The sequence below is a fragment of the Cebus imitator genome, unplaced genomic scaffold, assembly GCF_001604975.1.
Source record: "Cebus imitator isolate Cc_AM_T3 unplaced genomic scaffold, Cebus_imitator-1.0 Scaffold64, whole genome shotgun sequence".
Lineage (NCBI taxonomy): Eukaryota > Metazoa > Chordata > Mammalia > Primates > Cebidae > Cebus > Cebus imitator.
The window spans coordinates 5,499,662-5,524,626 of record NW_016107379.1 but is presented as its reverse complement, the minus strand read 5'-3'; the positions used below and the strand labels follow the sequence as shown (position 1 = coordinate 5,524,626).

The 24,965-nt window shown below is 41.8% G+C and overlaps 1 protein-coding gene across 1 annotated transcript in view; it reads right to left on the bottom strand.

The window, feature by feature from the left end:
* TNFSF8 (TNF superfamily member 8) overlaps window positions 1-18,513 on the bottom strand; it is a 28,371-nt gene extending 9,858 nt beyond the window's left edge. Inside the window, exons 1-2 of the mRNA XM_017530255.2 lie at window positions 17,939-18,513; window positions 6,240-6,282 (exon numbers count right to left, since the gene is read on the bottom strand). Coding sequence (XP_017385744.1) covers window positions 6,240-6,282; window positions 17,939-18,133 — 238 coding nt within the window. The 5' untranslated portion in view covers window positions 18,134-18,513. The remainder of the gene's footprint in view (window positions 1-6,239; window positions 6,283-17,938) is intronic.
* Between the last annotated feature and the right edge of the window lie 6,452 nt (window positions 18,514-24,965).

The following is a 24,965-nucleotide window of genomic DNA, read 5'->3' as shown; positions in this document are numbered from 1 at the left end:
AGATAGCTTGAATGAAATACATAATAAAGCTATTTCAAGGAATGGGCCTGCTTTCCTCTCTCTTCCCCTTTATTTCTTCCTTCTTTCCTTCCCTCACTCCTTCCCTCCTTCCCTCCTTCTCTCCTTCCTTCCCTTCCTCCCTCCCTCACTCCCTTCCTTCCTTCTTTCCTTCCTTCCCTCCCTCCTTCTTTCCTTCCCTCCCTCCCCTCTTTCCCCTTCCTCCCTTCCTTCTTTCCTTCTTTCTTTCTGTTTCTCCCTCCTTCTCCAAAGTGCTGTTTGAATTGTGGGGAATTCTGAGATTTCCTCTGGATTCAAAGACTTGTGATTTATACGTGCTAAATTCGAGCATAAATTTTCACATGTATCCCAGTGATTTAAATTTTTTCCTTTTTCTTTTTCCTTTTTCTCCTCTCCCCTCCCCTGCACTTCCTCTCTTCTCTCTTCTCTTCTCTTGGTGGCAGGGATGTGAGGATTAGGGGCAGATGGCTTTCAAACTCTGATGGCCTCTCCAGGATCCCATTCTACTTTATTTTGAGTGGCTCATTGTCTAGTTTATTTCTTATAAGAGATTTCTGTTTCCTGTTAGCTCTGCTTTAAGAAAAAGTGAGTTTAAGGGTAGGTTCTGAGTGAGTGTGTTTAAAGTAAATGGAGAAGCAAATAGGCTTTTGAGACCTGTGACTTATCTGAAAAGTAATTTTCCCCCTGAGCAGGAGCACTCTCCCTTTCTGTGAAAAAAGCAAGCAAGCAAGCAAGCGAGAGAGACAAAATGATGAATTGGTCATTCTAAATCCAGAAATGTCTCTGCTTGGTAGTTTTCAGTCTTTCTAGGGGAAGGAGTTGTCAGGAAGAGGGGGGCTGTTGCACCTCCAATTGCCTCTTGACTGCTTTCAGTGTGGTGTTCTGCTGGGGCTGCTGTCGCGTGCATTGTGACCATGGAACATGGGTCTTGGTGAGAACCTAGTCTTGGTTTAGTGCCATTGCCTTCAAGGCACAGATTTTATTGTTTCTTTGGGGTGAGTTCATTTGGTAAAATTAGAGAGCCAACCTCATTTCATCTTCTTGAATGCCATTTTGTTTTTAGCAAGGGGAGGGGGAAGGGGAGTAGCCTGCCACTCCTTATAAAATTTCAAATGTTAGAATGTTAAAGTTGTCAAATAATCCCAAGATATTTAATTTATGGAACACTACAATCAAAGCAAAATCCATCTCAGGGTTAGGACATCTGGCTTGTTCCCCTCACTTCTGATACTTTAGAAAACAGAAAACCCTGAGAGGGAAAGTGAATTGCTTCAAGTCCCAAGACTCTAATGTCAACATTCCAAATTCCAGGCCAGTTCTTTGCATCTGGTACCGCAACTTCAGCTGGAGACTGAATTCAGGCAAGGATGGGGTTGTCAGGACCACACGAGGTCTATCAAACTTTCTTAAGGCCTCTAGGAACCTCTGAGTATTGGAGGCTACATAACCTTTTTAGGAAATACAAATCTGTTTTAAATGGTAGACATGGAAAAGGAATTGTCTTAAGGCACATGACCCTCACCTGCAAAGCTAGAGCTGAAATTCAGCCTATAGAACCCTCACCATGGATCATGTTTCCCCTCATCACTTCACCTCATTCAAACTCATGCATGCAGCCTCCCCTAGTGGCCCTTTCTGACCCTGAGCTTGGTAACAGGGAGTACACTTCTGAGACATAAAAGCCAATGGCTGGGGACAGCAGGTGCTGAGGAAGTGACAGAGCTGATATAGCATTGGAAGGGTCTCTAGACTTGGTGAACAGGTAGGAGAAGGAAGCACAGTACTGAGTTTTCCCAGATGTTCTACAATACAATCCCGCTAAGCATAAGAGCTGCAAGGTGGATCAGCTGGATTTGAGGTCTCACCCCCCTCCTTGCCAGCTCTAAAATTTTAGGCAAGACAACAAGCCTTTCTGTGCTCCAGTTTCTTACCTATAAAATGGGGCTAATTATGGTCCCTGGGGGCTTATTGTGAGTAATGTATGAATGAATTACTAAGTACTCAGCCAATTCTTGGCACATAGTGGATGCCTGTCAATGTTCATTATTCTCACTCTGCTTTGGCCTCATACAGATGCAACGAGGGAGTACAAGAAAGAATGCTTCAGAATGTCTACAGAATTCTTCTAGCGCAGGTAATATGTCATTTGGTGGAGTGTTTTGTTATTAAGAAAGGTCAGGGGATACTGAGAAGGCCCTGAGGTGAGACCAAAGGACCAGAATTGTTCTGCAAATTAAAGTCAGTACAATTTGAATTTCTGCAGAGTTTGTGAGGGGAAGTAGAAAGTGGCGTGGAAATGGGGAGAAGGACATTAAAACAGGAAGGAGAGTGGGTCAGCTCAGGTGGCGGAGGACTGAGCCCCAGGGAGGAGAACTGTCCCTTGAGAAATTCCCAATAGGTGGAATAGCTGAGGTTTTGCAAGAACAGAGGGACCTAATATTCAATTCTGTGTCATCTGCTGGCCCGCACTGGGATGTACTACAGTGCCTTACCAGCGTCTCTGCATACCCCAAATCCTTCTGTAGATCTTGCTATTCATAAATGTGAGTTACCATTCAAACTTGCAAAATCAAGGCAAAAGTGGCTGACTTCTCTGATTTGGGCAAATAAGCCACAAACCGTGAGCAGATATAAGATTCAAAATTTGGTGGAAGCAGAAAAGTGAAACAAGAAGTGGGGGAAAAGGATGAGCTTCGCTCTCTTTACACCATTCTGCTTGGTTCCATGCCATTTGTGAAATGAGATGGGAACATTTTCTCCGGATAGAAGAACAGATTGGGTCCTCTGCCCAAAGGACATAGGCCCAGCCAGGTATCAGATAAGGGTCACTTTTGCTGTCCCATTTCCTCCTTACTGTGGCTTCATGCAAGAGTCATTATTAACTCTCTCTTCTGGGTGAGAAAACTAAAATCCAGAAAGGAGAAGGGTGTGGGGAAAGCTTCTCCTCCATGTGCTTTTCTGGCTTACTGCCTGTGAGGTGGCATTGGCTGGGGGCTATCCTGGCTGGGAATGGGAAGCTTGTGATAAGACTCAGAAATCCTTTCATTACCAAAAAGGGCTTGGTTTTTGGTGGTTCCTCTGCAGTGAAGTGTGTCCTGTGATACTGTTTCTTTAGCATGTGCACATAGCTCTATATTTCAGCTTCTGAGCCACTGCTGATTTTCTGCTGATGGTGGAAGATTTTCAACAGCCAGTGACAAAGGGCTCCCTAGAAGGTGTCTGGCTTGTGCTCTTTCCTTTTCTAGTGACAAACCACATGCTGTCTCTGAAGCTTCCTCCCAAGAGTAGCTGGAAGATGGGAAGATGGTTTTCCTCTGCCTGGAATGTGTTGTAATGGCTTTTTTCAGAAGGGACAATTTGCTTGCTTCTGTTTGTTGGGGAAGGGAAGCTGTGGCTTCAGATTTCCTCAAGATATGTGTTAGAATTTTTTCTTCTATGTTTACATATTGGGCAAGAGAATTATAGTCTCATAAAGTGTCAAAGCAGGAGAGACTCCTCCAGGGCGTTTAGTATATTGCTGTTATATTCCAGATGAAGCTCAGAGAGGAGAAAAGGCTTATTCATCTGGAGGTCAGTTCTGGAACCCAGGAATATTTTTTCTACCTTGCCCTACTACAGTGTCTGCAGTTTGCTGAGTTAAGGGGAGTGAAGACTTGCACCAAAAGCAAGAGAAAGTCAGGGACCACCTCCAGCAGGTCACTGGCATCTCATGGTGGAAGTTCATCATGGGAGGGGGAAAGAGGGAGGAGCCCTGGATTCTCACTTAGCCATTAACTCCTTGTATGACCTTGGGCAAGTCACCTGGCTTCTCTGGGCCTCAAGCTTCTCATCTGCAAAATGGGAAGACTGTTCCTCACTTTGCTGTGGCTTGCAAAGGAGGTGTGGGAGGTCTTTAACAAAAGTTTTGGTCCCAGTGGGATTATTGAGTTGGTGCAAAAGTAATCGCAGTTTTTGCCATTGAACATAATGGCAAAAGCTTCAACGACTTTTGCACCAACCTAATATTATTAGGATTAAAAAAATCTGGTTATGGAAACATTGAATTGTAAACTGAGGTTGGTTTTGATTGCTTTGTGTTATTCCCATGCATGGCTTAGATAAAAAGAAATCTGATAAGCAATCTAGTCCATGGTTCTTAAATTCTGTGATTTATAGACCCAGGAAATTTCTCCCCAAAAGGAAAATTCAGAGACCAACAAGGAGCAGACAGCTTTTTATTTTGCCTACTGCAATCATTAAAACCAAACAAAATAACTCTGGCAAAAAGCAAGCCAGCCTAACTCCTGTGCATATCAACTTCGTATTGTAAAAGAAAGGACATTTTGACACACAAAAATGAAGGACCGTCCCAGAGGAAGAGTGCCTCTTACATTAGATATAATTGGCCCTGTGAAAAGAGGGCTACTGTGTCCTTTTTTGCACTCCACTTTGGACTGATGGCAACTTTGTCAACTTTATTATGGGACCAGAAAACTAGTTAGAGTCCCCGTACTTGGCAACTTTGGATTGAAGTGCTCTTTAGGTGAGGAGACTGAGATCCAGAATGGCCGAGGTCCCATTACCTAATCAAAACCATCCTCGTCATTGAGACCATGTTCATGATAAAAATCCCTTCTCCTTGTCAAAAAATGAGAAAGTTCCCATCTTCTCTTCCTTGGAAAGTCTGGATGGAGGTGGTGGTGGAACAGTGGGAGTGGGGAGGGGCAAGTTATATTCACTCAGAGCCTTTCGGTTTTTATAAAGCTCCATGTGAATGTGCAGTTTAACTCAAACATCTGACTCCAAAGCCTGTAGTGACTCCTCCAATTCGTTAGCCAAATCTAGCCCAGCATCTCATTTGAGAAATAATGTTTTATGGGAACGCAGCCCTGGCTACTCATTTGCATGTAGTCAGACTGACTCAGCACTACAATAGCAGAGCTGATTAACTGCAACAGAGACATTGTGGCGCCCAAAGCCTAAACGTTTGCTGTCTGGCCCTTTGTAGAAAAAGCCTGCCTACCACTGTATTCTAGCATGCTCCTTTTAATATTAATGTGACTGTCTGCATAGACATGATAGGAATTAAGGACTCATGCTAAGTAATTCCAGCCAAAATGAGATACTGTTGACAAGGTTGTAATTAATTAGTCTGCCTTGAAAGATCCAGAATCCTTGTCTTTTGGGGGCTTTTGCCCCTACTTTTGAAGTCTCTGGGTGATAAACTACATGAAAGGCATGACCAAGGGAAAATTGAAGGACACTCCAAGTGTGATGCTGTGACTATGAGGAGCTGTGTCCAGTCATCTGTGTCCTCTGGTCTCAAGGACACTCTTGTGTCCCTACGCTGGTGCCTATGTTAACTCACTTTTTCACTTTTTGCTCTGAGCTGTCTGGTTTTCCAGCTGTGTTTGCCATCTAGGTTCTAAAGGTTACAGGACTGAGATGGGGGCTGGTGTTCTTGGGTGGAAAAGACACTGTATTAGAGACAAGGACATCTGGGTTCTAGGCTTGGTTTTGTATGACCTTGGACAAGATGCTTCCCTTTCCCTCTCTGGGTCTTCCTTTTCTTCCTCTGAGCAATAAAAACTTTAATCAGATCATCTGAAAATTTCTCATCATCGATGTTAACTGAACTTGGCATATCATCCCTCTGAGGCTAGTAGAGATGATGTGTTAATTAGTGACTTCAATGATTGGAAATATGGGGAGTGAGGAGGAAGTCTGTTTTCACAAGTCCTTGACTTCATTATGCATTTTAGCTATTACTAGTTATTTAATTATTACTATGTGCCGGTTACCATACCAAGCAATTTATAGATGAGATCTGAATGACTTCTCCAATACCTTGATTAGGTGAGTATTATTATACCCATTTAATAGATGAAGGAGTTAAGGCTCCCAGATGGGAAGTCAAGCCAAGATTCTTTTCCACATTTATCTGATTTCAGGTTTCAAGCTTTAACACAACACTGCCTTGCATTCCTGCCTATGCCAGAGGTGGAATTTTCATTAATGGGAGTGTCAAGGGCTGGTGGGAGACTTGTGGGGATGAGTTCAGGGGCTACTAAGGTGAATTCAGATGCATCAGCTCAGTCCTGAGCAGCCCTTGCCTCCACCCCTACCCACTTTGCTTCTGGGCCATGTCATAGTGTTGTTTCTGGTTGATAATCAGCTTTCACACTTTATGGCATTCATCTAGATGACTTACTACACAGTGACACCTAATTCCAAGATCTTACCTCCTTTGAGGGGGATGTTGTCAGGTGGGCTGGGAGTGGAGTCCTGGAAGAGAAGGAAGAAAAAAGAAGCATGAGGTGTGACATTCAGTTGAAACAACTTTTTTTTTTAATTTCTTTTTCATTTTGTTGTCCTTAAAGTACTGTGCAATTTAGAATTCACCATCCACCTACCTCTTAAATTTTAAAAATTAATTCACTGATGTAGTTTCCAATGGGCTTTCTATCCATTTGTTTGACAATGTGACTATTAGAAATGCAAGATAAGGATTGCTGTCCTCATTTCACAGGCAAGAGACATGGGAGAGAGTAAGATAAAATGACTTGCCCAGGGCCACATAGTTATAGAAGATCAGAGTCCAGAGCTGGGACTGTTTTTTTTGTTCTTTTTTTGAGACAAAGTCTTACGCTGTCACCCATGCTGGAGTGCAGTGGTATTATCGTGGTTGGCTGCAGCTTCAACCTCCTGGGCTCAAGCGATCCTCTCACCTCAGCTTCCCGAGTAGCTGAGAGTACAGGTGCACATCACTACATTCAACTAATTAATTTTTTATTTTTATTTTTTTGTAGAGACAGGGTCTCACCATGTTGCCCAGGCTGGTCTCGAATTCCTGGGACCAGCTGATTCTCCTGCCTCAGCCTCCCAAAGTGCTGGGATTACAGGTGTGAGCTATCGTACCTGGTTAGAGCTGGGACTCAACTCCCAATCTCATGCTTTTTTTTTCCCCTCCACATGTGTGATTTTTTTCCCCCTTTGGTCAACATGAGAATAATCAAGTGTATTATAGAAGTATACGTTGTTTCTTTTTTCCATGTTTGATTCATCTGTGAAAGTGTGTTGTAAACATACCTGGAAGGTACATCTCTATCTCTCCTGTGGTTGGAAATTCTGAATTGTGTGTTTATATGCCAAGCATTGTGAGAAAACCATACATAATTAAATTGGGTCCCCAACCTCATGGATTTATTACAAGTTCATATTTAAATATACAGATATGTATACATATGTAGTATAAATACATACAAATGCATATTATATATTTAAACATTTACATTATATTATGTATTATTTATTCTATAACAAACAAATATATACATAAATATTTACACAAATAAGTAAGAGGTTGATAGAAACAGATTGTCTTTTTAAGAAGGGAATCCTGGGCTGAGGACTGAAGAGGATTAAAGGGAGGTTCTAGTTCAAGGGCTCTGAACAAGGAGTTAACAGAAGCAGAGATGCACAGTTCTTTTCCCCTAATAAATTATTCAGCGACTAACTTTCACACCCTAATTCTCCCTCCCCTTTCTCCCCAGCCATGAAGACACTTGTACAATGTCCCACCAATAAGCAATGAAGTATCTTATTCATCTTTTGACCTGCCAAGGTTGGAATCTTCTATAATCCATTAAATTGAAATATTAATAAAGACCTAGAGAGGTGTGAGCACGTATATGGGAAAAAACCAACTTCCTAACTTCTACCAAAGCAAGAAATTAGCAGCTGCCCACAGCTTATTTTCTTAGTGTTCCGTGTGAACACTAAGACCATCTGGAGTTCCCCTATTATTGTAACATTTCCCTAGGAGCTCGGTCCTTTGCCTTCCACTGACAGCTTGTTTTTTTATGAATGGATCTCTTCTCTAGTGCAAGAGGATGGTAGTGAGTCAAGGCGGTCTCCTGAAGGCAAAGCCTTGGCATAGCACCAATCTGGAGATGGGGAAGTCAGTTTAAACATGTGGGCCCCAGCTTCTCAGGGGAAGGGAGGCAAACCTGTCCTGGAAGGTCCTTCCCTCTTAGCTGTAATAGTGTATGATTTTGTTGCATTAGTTGAAAGCTTTTAACCTGAATAACAAGGCTGAAGTTTTTGTGGTCTTTCATTTATGCATGCAGTTTGCAGGAAAGCCTGACATCACAAAATTCCCCTTTATGTTGCCTTGTGAGACAACAAACAGCATTTTAAAATTTAATTAACAACTTACTGCCAAGCGTGACCGTGACCACTGATTAGCATGATGTGCAAATGCACTTAGAAAAAATATCTGCATAGGAATGTCTTGTTACAGTCATCAAATTCATCAGCTTCCCAGGGACATATACTGGAACAGTGAGAGAAGCTGGAATAGCAAACCTAGTAGGGCCATTATTGCAGAGGCTGCTAGCATTTCCAGAAGTCCTAGAGAATCATTCATTCAGCACACCCTGGATGAGCACCTGGTCTGTGGTAGGAACTACGTTAGTCATTAAAAGACATCCTATGGATTTTACAATTCAGTTGTTAAGGCAGCCATTAAAACAATATAAATAAATGTGTAATTAGAATTGCAGTTGCAAGTTGTGGGAAGAGCTATAGAGTAAAAGAATCAGAGTGCTTTAAGGTAGCACTGCTTGAACTTCCATGGGCAAGGAATCACCTGGGGATCTCATCAAAATGCAAATTCTGATTCTGCAGATTTGGGGAGAGTTTGCCTGCCCACCTTCCTCCCTCCCTCCCTTCCTCCCTTCCTCCCTCCCTGTCTCTCTGTCTCTCTTTAAGGTGGAGCCTTGCTCTGTCAACCCAGGCTGGAGTACAGTGGCAGGATCTCAGCTCACTGTAGCCTCTGCCTCCTGGGTTCAAGCAATTCTCCTGCCTCAGCCTCTCAAGTAGCTGGGACTACAGGTTCCCACCACCACACTTGACTAATTTTTGTATTTTTAGTAGAGACAGGGTTTCTACCATGTTAGCCAGGGTGGTCTCGAACTCCTGACCGCAGGTGATCTGCCCTCCTCGGCTTCCTAAAGTGCTGGGATTACAGGCATGAGCCACTGCGCTGGGCCAACATTCTGTATTTCTGGCAAGCTTTCGGGTAATGCTGATATTCCTGGTTCACAGAACGCACGTTGAATAGCCCAGCTGTAAGAAGTTATATCAGAGAGGAGGACCTAATTTAGATGGGGGTCAAGGAAGGCCTCTCTTCTCTCTGTCACTTCAATACTTTCTGGTTTCCTAATTTCAGACAGGGGATGTCAAAAGCAAAGCATCTCAAACAGGAAAGAAGCCTGTCACTTAAACCTTCACCCAGGGCCCAGGGAATCTATGACAGAAGCATGACTATTCCTATTTTGAAGAGCTCTTGGGATGAGGTCTTTATAGCATCTTCTGGCTACCCATGGTAGTCAAGATTAGACAATCAAAGCCAGAGGGGAATTGAAACATCTTTCAGTCCATCAAGCTACTTTTATGGAGGAGGAAACCAAGGTACTCATGAGTCAGAGGCCGACCTTGGACTGAAATTCTCTGGTGTACTTTCCACTGCCCCAGGAGAGATGCTGTTTCCAGAAACCAAGGATAGAAGAGCTCATTCCTTCCTCCTCTCCTCTCCCATAAGCAGTCCTTGCATTTGGAGGTGGAGCAGCAGGGTCTAAAGAGATGATGACTGTTCAAATTCAACAAAGACTGTTCATAAACAGGTATTATACTAAGTGTTGTTCACCAACTACTTTTTGGCCAGATGTCCCCCAGTCCTAGAATTCTCTCCCTAATCTTGTCTGGGGATCTGGGTCCTAGCTTGGGAAATGGGAACTATCTTGCTTGATGATTTGGCTTTGAGTAAGGTAGTGCCTAGGCTGAACGCAGACACAAATGGACCCTCCCAGGTTTTCATTCTTAGCTCCACTGAGTAGCTCAGGAAACTTTATCTCCATGTTTATCAACCAGCTACACGTCCTTAAATGTACTTTCTCTTTTTCCTGGCCTCTGTAGATGTCTGATGTGTATTCCCAGCAATAATAAGTTCTTTTCATGTATGGAGGGGGGAATGGTCATGTTTAACCTGTTTGTCCCCAGCTATAAAATGACCCCCATCCCATCATCTTCCCTGCCTAGAATTGTTTTCCTCTCCTTTGATCAGTGATTAGATGGCTAATAATCTGTCTTCCCACTGGGTTATTGTGGACATGATAAAATCTTATAGCAAGTACTTGAAAAGCATAGCTATTTTGAGCACTGCCTTGATGTTACTGATGTGTTTAATTTGCTCCCAAACCTTGAAAGCCTTGTTTCTTTTCACAGAGCAATGATCAGCAGAAGCAGTCAGCTCCTAAATTTGCTTTGGACACAAAATGCCCTGTTGGACTGAAAATGATCAAAGGCAACTCTGTTTGGAATATGCCAGAGGGAATTCCACATTCCTTTCCTTGCTTCCCTCACATAGTCTTGTAAGGTGGGCTCTGGCTCATGGTCCACAGAGACTTTTGTGAAGAATACCTTTTATTTTCGAGCTAATTGATTATTTCAATTTCAAGCTAATGCATTATTTCATTTGGCCTTTAACTTGACCCCAAGAATTAGGGATTCATCAAGACTTAGAGAAATGACTTCATAATGTGATAATGATTACAGAAGGTCCCACAGGTGGTGAATAGCATGGAAGGGATTCAAACTCAGGTGAGTTTGACTCTGAAGGCAATGCTCTTCAATGTCCTCCTGCATTGCCTTTCTAGATGAGGGCAGAATAAAGCCGAGCAGTAAAATCTCCTGAAATTTCATGGAAAAGTGAATGGAAATCATAGAAAGTCCTCAGGGGAAGACTGTTTTTACTGGGAGCACATGGTCTGTCAAAGTGAGAATTGGACCACAGTGGCTTAAATCAGTGCTTCTCTCAGTTTAAAAGACTTATTAGCACTTGGGGATTTTGGTAAAAGCAGATTCTGATTCAGTAGGGAGGGTGCCTTAGGTTTTGCATTTTTGATGAGCTTCCAGGTGATGCCAATGTTGCCATGGACATGGACCACCCCTTGAGTAGCAAGGTCTTAAATACACTACTTAGTAGGCAATCAGAACACCCGAGGTCTTGAGTGATGGCTGTAGGAGGCTGAGTGTAGATTTGGGCTCAGATATGGGCTTAGGAAACCTTCCTAGTTTGAGGATGGCAGTGGCATCTTGTCCTCTCAGTCTCTTCTATCAAATCTTTTTGTCACCTAGTTCCATTTCTTCTCTTCTGTACAGTCTGGACTGACCCCCGGCCCTGCCACTCCTCTCCTCACACCTGGGCTTGCCTTCCCATGGGCTGTGCCGCTGCTTTGTCTTTTGCCTCACCTGGTATATCCTGCTCTTTCTCCTCCTCCTGCTATCATTTTTCCATTGAGGAGCTCTTCTCTGCAGAGAATGACAGCTAATAAATTTGGAAGGAGTAAGAGACTTAGGCATTCACTCTTTTCAACTCTCAGTGCATTAGCTGATTCAGACAAGGATCATCAAGAAATGGCAAAACCACCAAGTGAAGTATATTTATGTCTTTAGACTATTATCCCATAGATTACTTTTTTTTTTTTTTTTTTTAACATGGAACCTCACTCTGTCACCCCAGCTGGAGTGCAGTGGTGCCATCTCTGTTCCCTGTAACTTTGGCCTCCCAGGTTCAAGTGGTTCTCCTGCCTCAGCCTCCCCAGTAGCTGGGACTATAGGTGTGGGCCACCACATCTGGCTAATTTTAGTATTTTTTGTAGAGACAGTGTTTTGCCATGGCTGGTCTTAAACTCCTGGCCTCAAGTGATCCACCTGCCTCAGCCTCCCAAAGTTTTGGGATTACAGGCATGAGCCACTGCTTCTGGCCAGGTTACTTATTAATGAGAAAGAAAAAATGTTTTACAAAGGCAACAGTTGTGGTCACTGCCTTAATCGAGTAACTAAACATATAGTCATCAAAAATGGGACAAGGTGACATATGCCTCCAGCTGTGCTACAATAAGAAGTCTATAGCATTACCTATGTACTATTCTTACCAAAGATGTTTCATCTGAGTGTAACCATGAGTCAGTACTAAGACAAATCCAGGCCATGAATGGACTTCTGCAACAGAATTGGCCTTGACCCTTAAAAAGTGCAATGTCATTTAAAACAAACACCAAAGCATAGGCCAGATTTTAGTTCAGAGCTTCTCAAACTTTAGTGTAGACACAGATCACCTGGGGAGCTTATTTAAATGCACATTCTGATTCGGGAGATCTGGGGTGAGCCCTGAGATTCTGAATTTCTAATAAAACTCCCAGGACCACAATTTAAACAGCAAAGTTCTAGATTAAAACAGGTATTACCATAACATAGTATGTGACCCACCCTGGATTGGTTCAAACAAACTACAACACCACAGCCATATGAGACATTTTTGAACAAGTGAAGAAATTAAAATATGGATCATATAGTATTGAATTAATATTAACTCTCTAGGCTGTGATAATGGCATTGCAGTTAGTTAAGGGATAGGCACTGAAGTACATGTGGGTGAAAGGTCATGCTGCCTACAGCCTACCTTAATATACTTATATAGAGAGAGCAAAAATACAGCAAGATATTGGCACACCAATCTAGGAGCAAGGTTATATGAGCATTTGCCATCCCACTTTTCTGTAGGTTTGAACATTTTCAAAATAAGACCTTGGGAATAAGACATGACTGTTCTAATTCTTGGAGGCCTGACTTTTTTTCCTAGCTCTTCCGCAAACCCCTCCTTCATCCCAAGAAGGAATGACCTCTCCTTTGCTTTGCGACATTCGGTGCCATTCTGCCCAGAACCCAAGAACCTGATGTTTGGGCTTCATCTGCTCAATTTAACAGAGTTCCCAGAAGACAGGGTCTTGCCCAGTCCACTTGGGCCCTCCCTGCATAAGCTCACACAGGGCTCGCACCTGGGCAGATTTTCAGTGGGTTTTTCTGGATTGCAAACTGGAATGAACGTCAGGTGGAGGGAGTACCTGGGGTAGAGGGAAGTGTCATTGAGCATTCCAGATAACTTATTCTTGTGCTGAACTCCTATTAGCCTCAACAGGGAAGGAACCACGTTCAAGAGGCTAAAGAAGAGGTGTAGAGTCAGCAAACAAGACATGGGGTTTCATTAGGGGCTTACATACAGGGGAGAGAGTCCAGCGGCAGTGAGCTGAACAGAGAACTGCCTTACATACAGAAATAATCTCATGGCAGTAGACTGGACAACATAGTCACCTTACACAGAGTCCAGTGTGGGTGGGCTGGGCAGGAAAACCACAACCACTTGCAAACAGCATCCAGTTTCTATAGTATGTTCACTTAACAGCCTCCCCTCAGGCCTTCATGTAACCCGAAACTCAGACCTCAATCCCCTGGATGGCGTATGTTCCACTGGATGGGCTGGGGGCTCAGATGTTCCTCATAGACAAGGAATGTGTCTCCAGGTTGACCACTCCTGGATTCTCTAGCTCGGGACACACATTCAGACACGTCTGCTCTCCATGGTTATTCTAAAGGTATGCTTAAGTTATTGCTGTTTCAGGTATGTTTACCTTACACTTTCCTTTTGTGTCTGAGCTAAAAATAAGCCCAAAATACGAAACCACCACCAACACTCACTACCCTTAAAGAGGTGTCAGCTCCACTGCTGGTGTGGAGATAATTAAAAAAGGGATAATTTTTTTAAAAAAGAGTTTTCTTTGCTTATAAAGGGAAAATAAGCAGCTGCTTTCTCCTTCTTTCTAGAAATGATCTACTTGAAAACCTACCAATCCCTAAGTCTTTACGCTAAACTTTTAGAATGTAACTATTTACATTTTCCCCTGGGGCTAGAGAAGCCCAGTCTCCTGGTTTACAAAACAGGGATGTTTCAAAGAGCCTTTTTGAAATGTAAACACCAGCCTCTGGTGTTAACCTAGGAGTCTATCTCATTATGTATTCCTGTCTCTTGAGGAGATAAGAGAAGTTTTACTTTTTGTTCTTTTGGTTTGCTGGATGAATTGTGTGAAATTTCATCTTGACTTTGTAGTCTGTTGCAGGCTGCCTATATACATGCACTCTTTTGCTTACTCAACGATAAATCAATTTTTTCTTTCCATATTGATGTAAAGAGGTGTCTCTTTGTTGGTAGGACTTTTACTTCCTCAAGGGTACACTAGTACAATCTCTTTGGAGACAGATTGATGTTTATTGAAATGAAAATGCATATTCCATTTCTATCACTAAAAATTTATCCCCTAGATATTCTTGCAGACGTGCACGGAGGGCAAAAATTCTAGAGAAAAATTAATGTCTCTTACCAGGCACAGATAAATTATGAAGCATTTACAGTTCATACTATGCGACTTCAAAAGAATAAAGTGGACTTCTATGTATTGAGGATGGAAGAATCTTTAAGATATACAGTGTCAAGTGAATAAAGCAAGATGCAAAATTATGGGTTTATTATAATGACATGTGTGCACTGTGTATTTGTAGATGCACAGATATTTGGAAGGACACACAAGAATCTGTTAATGGTGGTTATTTTGGTAAAGAGGGATTAGTGGTTGGTGGGAGGGTGTGACAGATTTTTACTTCTTTTCCTCTTATTTGCTAGTTACTTTTCTTAAACCATGTAAGTATATTTTACAACATATATAAAATATATTAATGTATAATATTATAAAATATTAAATGATATAAAATAAGTATTTTATATTATAAAAATTTAATGGCTTATCTACATTACTAAGCATAAAACTCTTAAAATCACTTTATAATATTTATAAACTGCATTATAAACACTTTATAATATAATATAAAATAGAAATGTTTATTTTATAAAATAAAATAGCATTTATTGTATAATATAAAGTAATTATTTTATAATATAAAATAATATGTTTTATAAATATGCTGGCTTAAATGTAAATAAAACAAAATACGACCACCACTGAGACTTTAAAAATATCACTGGAAAGTACGTTTCATAGCAACACAAAGACAGGGATTTTGTTGGTTTTGTTCAAGGGTATAGAACAATGTCCTGTACACAGTAGATATTTAATAAATATTTGAGATAGAAACCTACGATCCTCCTTTGTCTCTCCCAAGGTGTTTGAGCTTGGAGTTATCTGATCTTCAAGCTAAATCTCAAGGTAAGCTTTGATGATTTCCTTATAGTCTCTGTATCTTCTCTCCTCTGTCTCTTTGCTGATGCTGTTCCATTGGCTAGGAGTGCCTCTCCTATGCTTTCCCTTCCTTGCCTGTTTGAAATTGTTCACATTTCTCAAGCCAACCTGAAACTCTATCCCTAGCAAAGTTTTTCTTAAACCCGTCTGGAAAAATATACTTTCTCCTTAACTTGGGGTCTCATGGTATCCCTTCCATCACTTAATGTACATTATGACTTAGCTGTTTTAAATGTTGTCTATACATGTGCCTTGAGATAAGAATTGTGAGACTTCTTATGCCAGTAAAACCATTTTTAGGGTTCCCCACCTCTGTTCCCATCATATACAGAGTGCTAACTGGCCATCAAACTCATTCCATTTTTAATAATGAGGATGTGAGTCTTGGCTCCTGGGCTTTCTCCCATTGATTTCTTTCCTAGAGTTTATTTTACAGTCTCTTCACTGTGTCTAAGTTCTTCCTGCTTTCAAGTCAGTCTACATTCCCACTTCCTATAGGAAACTCTTCCCATAGGAAACTCTTCCTTATAACTCAAGTTAATGGGAATAACGCGTTTTTTTTTTTTTTCTTGTTAGGTCTTACAATCATTAATGTTGGAGCAATTTATTGGAAATGACATGAGCAATGCATTTGACACTTAATATATCACAGCTACTATTAATATGACAGGGCTTAGTTTTAAGGAAGCAACTCGTGTTTCCTGGGCTAAGAAATCACAGCACAGCAAACCACATAATCAGATTGCGCAGTGAATCTTTTCATATCCAAACATGAAGGGTAAGTGAAGGACATGGATGGCACAAGACGATAAACCTCCCAAGGGAAGAGTGGCGCAGTGTTTCTTAGTGCTTCTGTGGCTGGCTGTGTTGGCAAAGGGGATGCTGCTGGCATCAATCAAGCAGTATTGGCTCTACCACTTTCTCAGGGTGACGTGGTGCAAGCCCTGTTCCCTCTCTGCTCCTCATTTTCCACATTTACAAAAATGATGCAGAAAGATCTGCTCCAGTTCTTCTATAGAAGAAATCAATTCAACCACAAGTTGGATTTGAATTAGCTCTCTCTAGCTTTATACACCACCATTGCCAGCCACTCCTCCACTATCTCTCTCTCTCAGCAGTTCTAGTGGCATCCTTTCACTGAAGGACTTCTTAAAGGACACTTCCATTTCTTTTCTTTGACCATTGCTACAAAATGACACACCCTTGGCTTACTCTAAATTAGAATTACAGAAATTTCAGAGCGCTTACAGAAGATGCCTTAAAGTGTTTTCAAGAGTCTTAGATTTAATAGATGTAGATAAGCCCATTAAATTATGGGTTTTAAGAGTTCCACTATCTAAATCAAATATTTGCAACTCGTTCTTTTCACTTTTGTGGAGATATGAGCTTCAAAGCTTTATGTAATTTCAAAGCTTCATGACACTTGAGAAACAGATATCAAAGCCTTTTAAAGCCTAGTTCTTTCCAGCAATTGATAAGCTATAGAGTATTTGGCTTAAGAAAACTGAAGAAAAACCAGAACAGATTCTGCAGGATTATAATATAATGAAAAGTAGGAGCTATGAAGTAAGAAACAGAAATATTCTCACTTTGGCAGTTCATGTGGGTGGGTGCAGTTCTTAAATTACCCAAATTACAGATTTATAGTTGGGAAAACTGAGGCTCAAGGAGGATGAACACTGTCTCAACCAAAGTCACAAGTGTTGATCACTGAAATTAACAACTTTACTTCACACACACACACACACACACACACACACACACACACACACATCATGAGCAATGTAGGCTATGACTACAGTATTTTCTATACAATACATACTGGTGGAGTCTCTGTAAACACCAATTTCTTAAAATATGAAGAAGCTTCCTCTTTCTTCTCCTCTTCTGTTTTCAGAAACAAATTTTACCATTTACTTCAAACAAAGTACCTTTCCCAACACAGTCTGACCCTGTACAGTGTGTACCCAACAATTGCTTAGTATTGTGAGGAACCGCAGAGAGAACAGGTGCTAAAAGCCTTTCTACTTTCTGCCTCCATGTGCTGTTTCTTGTGACGCCCTAACTTCTTCAAAGTGGTGGCTTCAGAGGAAGCTTTCGATTTGTCTTGCTGGTTTTAACACCAAAATGTCCAAGGCTCTAAGGAGCCATGGACTTCTCTTTTGCCTCCTTTCCTTCTAGACCTTGGCCTCTGAAACTTACCTCTTTCTATAAAACAAAAGCAAAACCAAAAACTCTTGGCAACCGGTGAGGCCTCAGAAACCTCCAGGACACTCGGACTTAGGATATAGAACCTTGGAATCCAGTCTGAAGTCCTTGAAGACATGATAAAAACTTGTGTAAAGTCTTACCAGGTTTCTTTATTGTTTCTTTCTTTTGATATAGGTCTTTGGCTCATTAAGATTAAATCTTAACTTCACAAGGCCAATAGCTCTGCTCCACTGTTTTGCTCAAACAGGTCTGCAAAGTTTTGAGATGATGATGGTCTAACAATATTTCTCTCAACAAGCCAAATTATTTCAGGGAGTTAAGTTCCCCTTTCTTTTCTCCCTTTCTCAAATATATGTATATACAGTATAGTATATAATATATACTGTATATTATGTTATATAACATATATACTGTATATTATGTTATACAGCATATACTATATACTACAGATATAGTTTATTTATTTATTTAATTTTATTTTTTGCTCTTACCCAGCGAATGAATATCATTTGTTCCCAGGACTCTTTCTCTAGGGAAAACAACAAGAAAGGGAAAGGGAGGAAGAGGAGTCCACTTACCGTCCTCTGAACTACCAACACCATAATAGTGGCCACCGTGAAGACAAGGCACAGAGCCAGCGTGGCTGTGGTGAAATAGAAATAGCTACGGCTGGTGGTCCCCAGGTCGCTGGCCACGGAGCCTGCCGGCACATGCATGGCTGTGTCTCCAGGAGGGGCCATTCCGTTGAGTGCTTGCTGCAGCCCTGGGTCCATTCTTTATATAGTCTTCGCCACATCACACCTTATCTCTCCTCATCTGATTCAGCTCTGGGCTCATCTCTGTTCCAAGAAGGATTCTCCCCCTGCATCCTGAATCATGTGACTTGGAAAAAAAACCTTCACCTGCTGCCTGGCGGAGAAACTCTTCTCTGGGGGCGTGAGGCGAGAGGAGGCAGCAAGGGTGGGGGAGAGGTTCATTTTTCATTGCCAGGGATTAAGTTGAGTGCAGAGAAACTAGCTACGGAGAAGGTGGCTGATGTCAGCGGGCGCGTAGGAAAGTGACGGTTCCCCTACTCTCTCTCTCTCTGTGTGTGTGTGTGTGTGTGTGTGTGTGTGTGTGCATGCGTGCGCACACACAAAGCAACTTCTGTTTCGTTTAGACCCAGCCACAAAAAGGCCTTCCTGTTCAAGAAGTTGCACCTTCTTTCAGTGAGGCCTGTGGCTCAGAAGACCTCCCCAGATAATGAGTCCTTGCTGGGTTTCAGGGAGGCGGGATCCCTCGGACTGCGGTGGAATAACTCCAAAGGGATCATTTTGATCATATTGGCTCCTGCTGAAAACAGGACATGCTGCAGGGTCTTTGGGTAAAAAAAAAAGGGCCCACAAATGGGAGATTTCCCACAAAGGGAGACTGGCTCATGGAGTATAAAATTCGGGGTTCAGAGATGCTGTCAGAGAGCAGGAATCTGGAAACATCCATCCTTTGAACAAACACTCCTGCAGAATGTTTTGGGATCTGTTAAACCATTAGATGAACCTGGGCCTGCCATAAAACTCATGAAAAGGGGAAGGAATTGGCAATGAGGCAGTGTGGTATCGGGGCTGTGTGCGTTGTGCGTGATGTGTGTGTGTATTTGTGATATGGGGGTATGTGTGTGTGTTGTGTGTGTTCTGTATGGTATGTATGCAGTGTGTGTGTGATGTGCATTTGTGATCTGAGATGCATGCTGTGTGTGGTTTGTATGTGTTGTGTTGCATGTGTGTGTGTGTGGTGTGTATATGACTGCTACAATTGAATCTCTACTGTCTCAGGCACGGTGCTAGGAGTTACATGTGGACTCAATCCACTTTCACCTCCACCCTCCCAGGCAGGCAATGTTTATTTTTTACAGATGGGAAAACTGAGGCTCAGGGAGGATGAAAATTGTCTCAACCAGGGTCACAAGTGTTGATCACTGAAAGAACTTGGGTGCTCTTTGCAGCCTGCCTGGCTGAAAGCTCGTGCTGTCATTCAATCGTCACTGCACCTGAAGGCTGAAAACCTGACGTCTGGTCTCAGCCCTCCCCTTCTTAGCCTTTGGTCCTTGTACAAGTCCTTATGGCTTTCCCTGTTCCCTGTCTGCATTACAGTCATCAGGAAGACCAAGTGAGATGATGTCAGAGTACTTCATGAATAAAAACAGGCTTGGGGGTGGTGTTGGACAATTCCTATTAAACGTTCCAACGGGTGTCCTAAATTCCAAGTCTGGAATTTAGATACAATAGACAGATTATCCGGGGGACCGAGCTAGGTCACATCTGTGGTTACTAATGATCTCTATTTCAAAACATCATTTACAATGTGAATCACTGCATAGCTGCTGCCTCCAGATGTGGTTCTTTGAAAACTCCACTTGGTATCAACCTGGAAGGAGCTCATTCTGTGTGGCACCCCCTTTCCTTTCTGCTCACTTTTTGGCTGCAACATGTCACTTTGAGGCAGCAGAGATCCTAGATGCCCCTAAGGAAATGTCCTGTGTTGAAAGCCAAGCTTGGACTATTACCACTGCTGTTCTTACACAGATCTAAAGCTTCCGAGTTTCTCTCAAATTAGGTCAGGCTTTAGGAGTTGGTCTGGATATTTCTTCCCAGTGAGTCCGTAAGAGCATAAACCCTGGAAGTGAAAGAGACATCAAGGGATAAATTGTTTTCTTGGGCTAAATAGAGTCGGGGGCGGCACACCCATTTTACAGTCAAGGAAACTGAAGCCCCTGTGATCCTGAGTCTGGTTTTGAAAACTGTGTGTTTACGTTCATTTGGTCTGGTAATTAAGGTGGGAAGGAGGCAAACCAGTGTTTTCTGGAGCATGTACCTGACTGATTTGGGGAGAAAGTTGTGTCCTCTGGTAGGCACGGACATGAGTGGGTAGCAAGGGCTCTGTGATCTGCCCAGAGCTGCTGAGAACCAGCTGCTCCCTTGGCCCTCCTGTTCAGTCTCTTTGATCAAAGTGGAAAACTTCTGATTGTTGAATGGAAGCTGTGGGTGTTGAAAAATAAAAAGGCTTTGCTTGAAGTTCGGGTCTTCCTGAAGGCCTGTGGGGCTGAGAAGGGCAGTGGAAAAAAATGTTTGTCTTACAGTTACCCGTTTTGCATACAGTAAAATGACCTGGGAGGGAAGGCTGACAATGGGGAAAAATCACCCTTTGTTTTTACTCAGAACTTTCTGAGCAGTTGAGATTTTCAGATCAGTTTCTAGTACAGTAGTTTGTGGGCTCAATTTCTTTTGCTGTGGCACTCCTCTACTCACAAACCTTCAATGGCTCCCTATTTCCCTCTCCCTTACTCTAAGCCCCTCTCTGCTTTCCAGCTGTTCTAGAATCTATCCTGGCCAACATAGAAACCCATTCCCTGTGCTAACTGGCTTCTTTCTGTCTTCTACTCAAGCTGTACGATGTGCAGATGGAAAGAGCCTTTATAGAATTTCTTGTTGAGTAATTTTTAAATACTTTTGGAAGCAAAACTATACAAGGAGTATAAAAACATAAGAAAACAGGTCTGCTCTGGATGAAGGACAAGTGGGACAGAGAGAAGCTCCATCTGCTCATTTGCCCTATTCTGGTGTGGTGTCTCTCCAAGGTGAACAAAATTTAGAAACTTCAGAAAATTTGTCCTGGATCCCTCATTCCATGAAAGGAGGAGACTGGGACACAGAAATGGGAACAACGAAAGGAGTACACACCGGCAGGGAGAGAGCCAGGTCTAAGAGTCCCCTCTGCTCATTTTCTTGCCTGCTCTGCTAATATTCCAGGTGCATCCACGCTTCCTCTCACGTTTTACTTGCCTTTCCACTGCTCCCATTCTTCCTCTACCTTTCAGCCTTTGCCAACCCGCCTCGCCATCTCCAGGAATGCTTGCCCAGATCTCTCAAATCCACTAACACCCTCTCTGCAACGCCTCTATTTTCATGCCACATGACCTGATTGTCTAATTATCTACTTCTCTTGATGTGGAACCCAAGTATGTGAACACAAGTGAATTTTGCCTTGCTCATAAGAGTACTTGAGGGCGGTTTGCACTTTCCCAGTCTTCTTAAGACCTTGCATCCCACCTTACATTTCTTGCTGCTGGGCCTCTATGTAGGGCTGACCTTCAATCAGTGCTTTGTGTTTATGGAAGGAGAAAGTTCTAGAAGGATGGCTTGTGTGGTGGCATTCCTGCCTCTCTCTTCTCAACAGTACTCTATGTCTCCATCCTTCTCCAGAGAATGGCACCATGAGGGGACCACCCCAGCCTTCTTTCAACCTGGAATTAGTTGCTGAGGTGTGGCTGTGCTGTCGTAGACTCAGTGGGCAAATAGAACTAACCTCTCCTTAAAGAAGGAATCCCATTTTGAAAAAGTAAAGAGAAGTCAGCTATAGCCATTCCCCCAACATTGCTTTCCTGTATAAGGGACTGAGAGATCTCTGTTGTATAGACTAGAGGCCCTCAGGTGTAAGCCAACACCAGCAGTGGCAGCAATAGCACCTGGGAACTTGGTGGCACTTCAAGACCCACTGGACCTACTCTAACTCAGAAACTCAGGCTGGGTATGGTAGTCTGTTTTCACAAAGCACCCCAGGGAATGCAGATGCTTGAGACCATTTGAAAAACACTAATTTAGGGAAATAATCTCCAAGGGATCATCTGGTCCAAAATTTGGCCTTTCCCTATCTACGCAATGGAAGTAAACTACCACCTCCATTGTGTAGATAGGGAAACTGAGGCATAATAAAGTTATTGTCTGGGGTCACGTTGCTGGGTCATGTTGGTTTACAGACTAGTTTTTCTGGTCCCTTGATTGAACCCTCTTTCTAACCTTGACTATGGCTGCAGGCTCTAGAAATACTTTCACAACCTTTCTGGAATGCAGGTATTTTGGTTGGCACAAAAGTGATTGTGGTTTTTGCCATTAAAAGTAACTTGATAGTTTTATTCATTTAAGGTTCTCTTGTGCTGATCACTGTGCGTGGTAGGAATATATAAATATATATTTCACTATGGGTATATGTGAGACACGGACAGACTCACCCAGGGTATATTCAAGCAATAACACATGTAACTTGAAAAGGTTGGACATTGGAGTTCAGCCACAGTGACACTTCATTGAGAGGCCTCAGTGAGGACAGGGACAGTGCGGGGAAGGTTTCGAGCAGGGCTAGTAAAATGGCCCACAGACAATATCTGGCAGGCACCTATTTTTGTAATTGAAGTTGTATTGAAACGTAATCATGTCCACTTGTGTAGACATCTATGCCTTCAATTCCACTACAACAGCAAATCTGAATGGTTGTAACAGAGACCTCATAGCTGGCGAAGCCTAAAACATTTATTATTTAGACCTTTACAGAAAAAGCTTGCTGACCCTTAGTTTAGAGTATTAAAATAAACCCAAGGCAGGATAACCAAAAGAGATTTGGGAAAGAGAACAGAAATGCGTTTCCTAAGACACCTCCATGTGGAGAAAAGGGAACTTGTTCACTGTTGGTGGGAATGTAAACTAGTACAGCCACCATGAAAAACAATACGAAAAGTCCTCATAAAACTGAAAATAGAACTACCATTTGATCCAGCAATCCCACTGCTGGGTCTCTTCCCAAAGGAAAACAATCAGTATGTCAACAGGACACCTGTACCCATATGTTTACTGCAGCGCTATTCACAACAGCAAAGATGTGGAGTCTACCTAAGTGTTCATCAACAGACAAATGGATACAGAAAACGTGCTATATATGCACAGTGAAATACTATTTGGCCATAACAAATAATAAAATCATGTCATTTGCAGCAACATGGATGAAACTGGAGATCATTATCTTAAGTGAAATAAACAGGCACAAAGAGACAAATATCATGTTTTTATTTACAAGCGGCAGCTAAAAAATTAGGTCACGTGGAGGTTGAGAGTAGAAAGATGGAGAACAGAAACTGGGAAGGATGAGTGCAGGAGGAGCTGGGGGACAAAGAGAAAAGGGTTATGGGGTACAAATATACAGTAGGATAGAAAAAGTAAATTCACTGATTGATAGTAGAGTAGTGTGACTATAGTTAAACAAAAGGGTACTTTACTCAGGAGATGGACACCCTAAATACCCTGATTTGATTGCTACGCATTATATGCATGTAACAAAATTTCACATGTGGCTCATAAATTTGTACAAATTTTAAAAAGGCACCTCTGTAAGATCTTCCCTGATGTCCAAATTGTTAACTCATGCTTCATGTGAGAAGACTATTTTTGGAATTCACTAATTGTAGAGAAGCTGTGTGTTCTGGTTGGTGGATGAAAAAAATCGACTACTGAAGAAGACAGCTGATAGAAAGGTAGGACAGAAGCCATCTGGGAGATAGATAGATATATTTCCAGTATTAGTGATATATATATATATATATATATATATATATGTGTGTGTGTGTGTGTGTGTGTGTGTGTTTAAATCACATCTATCTATGCATCTATCTACCTATGATTTTATCTGTCATCTATCAATCATCTATCTATCTATGTACCTATGTATCTATCTATCTATCTGTCATCTTCCTGTCAACCTTAAAAATGTTTTGAGATAATACAAAATAAATGCACAGGTATATACTGAAGCCATTAACACAATGTAAAAGGTAGGAGTCAAGATATAAAAGTAGAGAGTAAAGTGAATGTATTAAGAAATCCTATCTGATGACAGTTTTAATAGTTAAGCATAACATTTATACTTATGAGCTTCCTGGTAACCAGGGAAAAGAAGCAAATACATTGGATTGCATAACTCTTTTTGGTCATAAAAAGCAGATGAACTTAAAAGGAGAAATGGATACTTTGCTGGTTGTATAAGTGTATTGAGATATACAACATATTCCAAAATATCAGATGAATGTAATCTAAAAATTTAAAGCATGTCATTGCAATGAATTAGGACAATGGCAGATCTTACCAAATGGACATACTGAAACTTTTTAAAATGTAGTTTTATGATTTTCAGTGATGCAGAACTAATGATAAACTGGTACTAGGGAAGTAGGAGATTCAAGGAAAGAAAAAATAAAAAAGAATATCACTTTTCTGGCCTCTGGGGGCTTCCAGTATAGCTGAATGGCTAGAAAACTCTATTAGTTACGTGGTCCTTAATAACTCCATTGCCATTCAAAGAAGAGAGACGAGTCTGTATTCTTAGCAAAGCTGGGGAAAGGTCCTTCCATGTTGATTAATAATGGATACAAGAAGAGACATCCATTGGGTATTTGAGGGCTTAACATGTGCTAGGCACTGCCCATATAACAATGAGCAAGTCAAACATTATCTCTTCTTTCATGATACTTACAGTAAGGTGGGTAAGATAAGAAGTTAAGTAATTATTATATATCATAATTTATATACATAACAGACAATTCATGATGTTATGGGTACACAGTAGGGAAATCTTAAGCTGATCTGTCATTCTCTAGGGGATTTCACAGAGGTTAACTCTTCTACCTCTACACTAGCTCAATGAGTAAGACTCCTCCTCAAATTCTTACTAGGCCATTTTACTCCCTTTCTCTTCCAGTTTAAAATCCTTCAACATCTCCCTGTGCCCGCAAAATCCTGGTCATGT